The 5,854-nt window shown below is 40.7% G+C and overlaps 1 protein-coding gene across 1 annotated transcript in view; it reads left to right on the top strand.

Moving 5' to 3' along the window:
• Window positions 1-1,146: 1,146 nt before the first annotated feature.
• Window positions 1,147-5,854, top strand: part of Brap (BRCA1 associated protein) — a 32,496-nt gene continuing 27,788 nt past the window's right edge. The window contains exons 1-3 of the mRNA XM_004635990.2: window positions 1,147-1,303; window positions 2,650-2,848; window positions 4,574-4,763. Of these exons, the coding sequence (XP_004636047.1) occupies window positions 1,150-1,303; window positions 2,650-2,848; window positions 4,574-4,763 (543 nt within the window). The 5' untranslated portion in view covers window positions 1,147-1,149. The remainder of the gene's footprint in view (window positions 1,304-2,649; window positions 2,849-4,573; window positions 4,764-5,854) is intronic.

Genomic DNA, 5,854 nt, shown 5'->3' with positions numbered 1-5,854 from the left:
GGAAGTTCAACGGCCTTATTCACTACATAGCAAGAACATGTCATAAGATACAAACAAAAAATTAGTTGAATACCAACTAAATTGTCCTACATCTATATGGCTAGTCATGGAGTCCTTTTTTTTTTCTTTTTGAGATAGGGTCTGACTATGCAGCTCAGGCTGGCCTTCAGCTCACTCTGTAGCCCAAGCTAGTCTCGAACTCACAACAATCCTCCTGTCTCGGCTTCCCAAGAGCTGGGTTTACAGGTGTGTGCCACCGTGCCACGCTGTGGAGTCATTTATTTTTAACAGATATTTAGAGAGCCTTCGCCATGTGTTGGACATGGTAGTATCAGTGAGTCTGGGGATACAGTGGTGGGTGAGACATGCATGATCCCTTTCCTGACAGCTTATTGCATAAAGGGTATTTCAGTCAAGCCTCCAAATTCCTTTTCCCTTTTATATGTTTCAGTGGTTAAGACAAATAGGTTTTCCTGGCTAAATCCATAGCATGAGGGTAATCCAGGATCTTGAAGATGATTGCTAAAGATTTTTACAATATGGCTTATTAATGGACTTGCCACCTTAATCTTGTGCTTGAGTCTCAGCTTACAAGATGTGATTAATATTTTAGTTCCTCTGGATATAATCATCTGTGTGTGTGTGTGTGTGTGTGTGTGTGTGTGTGTGTAGCCAGCTCAGCCCGCCTGGGGGCGGGGCTGGCTGGCATGTGGTGCTGGGTATTGAACCGCAGTCCATGTGCTTTGCTAGGCTTGTTCTAAGTAGGTGCTTTAGACCACTGAGCCATCTCACCAGCCCCGTGGATATAATCATCTTGAAGCCTTCTGTAAGGCCCCTTTTATAGATTGACTTTAGAGTGCATGATTTCATGAAAAGCATGCATTTCTGAGTTTATCACACTCATTGCTTACGGACTGTTTGCAGAGGGTATTGAACAAGTCCTGGAGTGAGTGAGATGGATTCTGTGACGCTGTCATATCTTTTGGGGGGAGAGGAGCAGGAAAAAAAAAAAAAAGAAAAATCTATTCATAGGCACATTGAGAATGGGGAAGAACTTGTCTATTATTACAGGTCTGTGCTACCATGCCGAGTCAGGCGAACTTGTCTATTATTGTGTATTAACCTTTCATGTCTTTTTTAGTCGGGGAAATGTCTGATGAAGAGATCAAAAAGAAGACACTTGCTTCAGCTGTAGCCTGTTTAGAAGGGAAGTCACCAGGGGAAAAAGCAGCAATCATCCATCAGCACCTTGGCCGCCGGGAAATGACAGATGTAATCATTGAGACCATGAAGTACAACCCAGGTATGCTTTCTGAATCCCTGGATTCTCTTGTGTAATATAGGCCCCTGGTTACCAGTTTTATACATGATGTTTGATGCAAGCTCATCATGTTGAGTTTTCTTTCTCACTGCTTATGTGCTGTATGTGTACTTGTTTATTGTTGTTTTGCTTCTGTTTTTATTATTTTTTTGATACAAGGTCTCACTGTGTAGTTCAGGCTGGCCTTGAGTGCACAGTGATCTTCAGCCCCGAATGCTGGGATTACAGGTGTGTACCATGGCTTATGTGATGCTTGTTAAGCCATGGTTTACTGCCTCTAAATGTTTCTTATGAGTCAGTCATGGTGCTGCACATGTATAATCCATGTTATTCAGGAGGCTAAGGTAGGAGGATCTGTTGACTTTAGTTCAAAGTCAGTCTGGGCAGCATATTAAGACCTTTTCTCAAAAAATATATATAGTTGATTAGTTAATTCATCCTAGTAAGTTGGATTTGCCACTGTAGTCGGTGAGGGAGAGCTCCTTACCACTTGTTCCAGTAAACTCTTCTCTCGTTGCTGGGACAATTACCCGACACCCAAAATGAAGGAGGAAAGGTTTATTTAGCTCACAATTACTAGAAGTTTCAGTCCATACTCAGCTGGCTCCAAGGCAGACTAGCACATGGCAGAGGGCAGCAGTTCATGGTGGAGGAAGGCACCAAAACAGCAAGAGCAAAAAGGGAGGAGCAGCAGCAGCAGTGGCAGCAGAGAGCAAGTCTGTCTCTCTTATGTGGCATTCAGGCTGTCCACCCCAGGCTGGGTGTAACACTCAGAAACCCCAGCCTTGGATCATGAATTAATCACAAACTGTAGACCTGCGCCTCAGTGACTGCACGAGGCCAGGGTGGGGGTGGGGTGGGGGGCAAATACAAACCATGACACCACCTCAGTCGGCGGCAGATTGTAAGCGCATCCAGATAAGCACATTGTGCCTCCTCCACTCTGCCCTCTCTCTCCAGCTGAAGTGGTGACTGTTCTGTGTCTTTGGGGGCGGTCAGAACTGGTAGGTTAGATTTTCAAATGTAATAGCCCTGGGTGTTTGTCACACTCACGAGTACATGATAGAAGATGCCTGCTGGATTGTGTTACGCTACTACTGGATGTAAGCGCTGTCCTTGGATTTCTCAAAATTGAGATTTTTATGGGTAAAAGGAACTTTGAAGTTGGGGTGACCCTAAACTCAGCTGTTGTGTGAGTTTAGTTCTTAATGCAATACTTTACAATTCCTCTTTAGAGTTTATTGTTCTGACTTGTATTTTAACCTAGTTAGAAGCATTCAGCATATTTCCAACTGTTTATCATCTGCTAATTTTTTGATTTATGAAAGATGAGTTAAAAGATACAATGGAAGAAAAGGAGTCTTCAGAAGCATCTCTCCCTACGCAGAAAAATAGAGATCAGAATAAAGAATGTGTAAATGCAGCTCCTGACTCTCCATCCAAACAGCTTCCAGACCAAATTTCATTCTTCAGTGGAAATCCTTCAGTTGAAATAGTTCATGGTATAATGCACCTTTACAAGACAAAGTAAGAAAAAACTTTCCTTTTGGGTTGATCTGTTTTTTGCCTTTGCGTAGAGAAAACTCTTGGCCTTTCATGTACTATGTGTAAGGGAAATCTTAGATATTTTGTGTTCTCTTGATCTTTTAAATAGGGTCAAAGTTCTTATGAAACAAGCATGTACAGGGCTGGGGAGATGGCTCAGTGGAATAAGCACTTGCCTGGCAAGCGCAAGGGCCTGAGTTCAATCCCCGGTTCCACCAAAAAAAAAAAAAAAAAAAATAAGCACTTGCCTGGCAAGCGCAAGGGCCTGAGTTCAATCCCCGGTTCCACCAAAAAAAAAAAAAAAAAAGTGTTGTACAAACATGTACAATTTTAAAAGTTAGTCTCTTAAAAAATAGAACATATTCCTTTAGCAATTAATTAGGTATGAATGGTGAATGGAAAGAATAAAAGCAAGCAAAGAAAATAATCCACAACATTATTGTCACCTCATACCCCCACCAAATCTTTACTAAAGAAACTAAGTTACTTAACTAATTATAATGGTATTACTGCCTTTTACTTTGTTGTGATGTATGTGAAGCTTACTAGAGGCACAGAGAAAGGAAGCATTTGGCTAGATAGTCTACAAGCTGGGCCATCAGCCTCTTTCAAATGGTATTGATATCTTAAAGGCTGTCCTTGTTCTAACTTGTTGGTCAGATCCCTCCTGGGAAAACAGCTGTCAAGTGAGCTTTTAGCATTTCCAAAGCACTTGAAGCTGGACGTGGTGGTGCATGCCTGTAATCAGTCCCAGCATTCTGGGAAGCTGATGCAGAAGTATTGACAAGAGTTCTAGGCCAGCCTGGGCTACATAGTGCATTCAAGGCCAGCCTGAATTACAGAAGAAACCATGTCTCAACAATTCCTTCTTCCCCAAAAAAAATTGAATTGGGAGAGATTTTTCTTTCCCCTTTTCTTTTTGTTTCCCCTCTTGCAACCATTTCAGCTCAGCAACACTTTGCTATCTTTAATCTCATCCTGGGGCCGAGGAGATGGCTCAGTGGAATAAGCGCTTCCCTGGCAAGCGCAAGGGCCTGAGTTCAATTCCTGGTTCAGGAAAAAAAAAAAAAAAAAAATTCATCCTCATGGTTTAGGAGTCTTATAGATTTAGAGCTCTTATTTTCTTATTTTCATCTAAACCCTTTGCAAGAAGTCCACAGCTAGAAGTGAGTTACTCAATAACAGATTACCAGTCGGAAAATAAAATTGAGTAGAACACAAACTAAATTTTCCTAGTACTAACTTACAACTATAACGAGCCTTTAACTGAAGAGTGAAAATTCTAGTAGGAGTATAATGTAGAACATTTTTTTTTTTAATTTGTGTGTGTGTGTGTGTGTGTGTGTGTGTGTGTGGCCAGCTCAGCCCACCAGGGGGCGGGGCTGGCTGGCATGTGGTGCTGTGGGATTGAACTGCGGTCCCTGTGCTTTGCTAAGCTTGTTCTAAGTAGGTGCTTTAGACCACTGAGCCATCTCACCAGCCCTATGTAGAACATTTTAAAGTTTGCCCTGGTGTCCACTTGAAGATATGTTTGGAGATTTTTGCATTTGTTTATCTAGTGTGTATTTCAAGCAAGGTATTTAAATTGATTTGTGGATATTACAAGTTGTATTTTTCCTATTTTCTTGGATATAAAAGTTACTTTTAGTGTTATCTGAACTAACCATACCACATCTATTTAAGACAGTCTGATTATTGTCTTATTAGTAAGATGACCTCCTTAAAAGAAGATGTGAGGCGCAGTGCCATGCTGTGTATTCTCACAGTCCCTGCTACAATGACCAGTCATGACCTTATGAAGTTTGTCGCCCCATTTAATGAAGTAATTGAACAAATGAAAATCATCAGAGACTCTACTCCAAATCAATATATGGTGCTGATAAAGTTTAGTGCACAGGTAAAAGTTAAGATATTAAAAATCTTTTTGCCATAGAAACTGTCATTTTGAAATTGTATGATATTAGCCGTGTGTGATTTAGTGCTTTGCACGTAAGGTTCTTGATATGTATCTTCTGGGTACTGTTGTAAACATAGATTTATGTCTGAATTCATTACGAGAAATAAAACTGTTCTTCAAGCTAGAGATTAGCTCAGCAGCACAGCACTTGCCTGGCGAGTACAAGGTTCTGAGTTTGAGTTCCTACACCAAAATACCCAAGAAACTATTACTCAGGGGCTGGGGAGATAGCTCAGTAGAATAAGCGCTTCTCTGGCAAACGCAAGGGCCTGAGTTCAATCCCCGGTTCTGCCAAAAAAAAAAAAAAATTACTTGGACCTCTTAATGCATCTTAATTGGATTTGAAATGTGAGGTTTTATTCACTTAATCAGTGGTAAATACACTAGTCCAGCAGTAATGCCCAAGCTTTTGAAGTTGACACCATTTTATTTGCCATTACCTTTACTTCTTTCATTCTTTTTTTACAAGATGCTCTTTGACACATTTTAGAAAAAAATTTTTTTGGATGATGGTTATTTTGTGATATGTTTTGAAGTGTTAAAGAGGTTTTTATATCCTTGTTGGAAATCACTGCAGTAGAGAGACTGGAATAATGATGTTTTTTATTTTTGGTTTTGAAGGTGCTTGTGCATTGCTGCGGAAAGGTCTTTCTGTCCCCACCTGCACTGGGCAGCAATTTTCATGCACTTCTGTTTTAAAGATGTTAGAAAGGTATCCTGTTGGTTTTGCCTACTGTTCTTTTGACATGCATGTTACTATATGAATAAGCGGTAAATATTCGGTTATCCTTAGGTTCATTCAATTTGTATTTTCTGTTAAGAGCTTGTTGTACATGTCCACTGGAATGTCTTTAGTTTTTTTGTTCGTTTTTGTTTATAAGCAGGGTCTCAATATGTAGTTGAGGCTGGCATTAAACTCTGTAGGCCAGACTGGCCTCAAACTCAAAGTGATCCTCTTCCCTCAGCCTGCTGACTGCTCGGATTACAGATATGGGCCACTTTCTTTAGGTTTTGAAAAGCAGATTTGGTAC

Source organism: Octodon degus, unplaced genomic scaffold, assembly GCF_000260255.1.
Source record: "Octodon degus isolate 3935 unplaced genomic scaffold, OctDeg1.0 scaffold00076, whole genome shotgun sequence".
Classification (NCBI taxonomy): Eukaryota; Metazoa; Chordata; class Mammalia; order Rodentia; family Octodontidae; genus Octodon; species Octodon degus.
The sequence above is the reverse complement of the archived record's forward strand: the minus strand, read 5'-3'. Positions and strand labels throughout refer to the sequence as shown.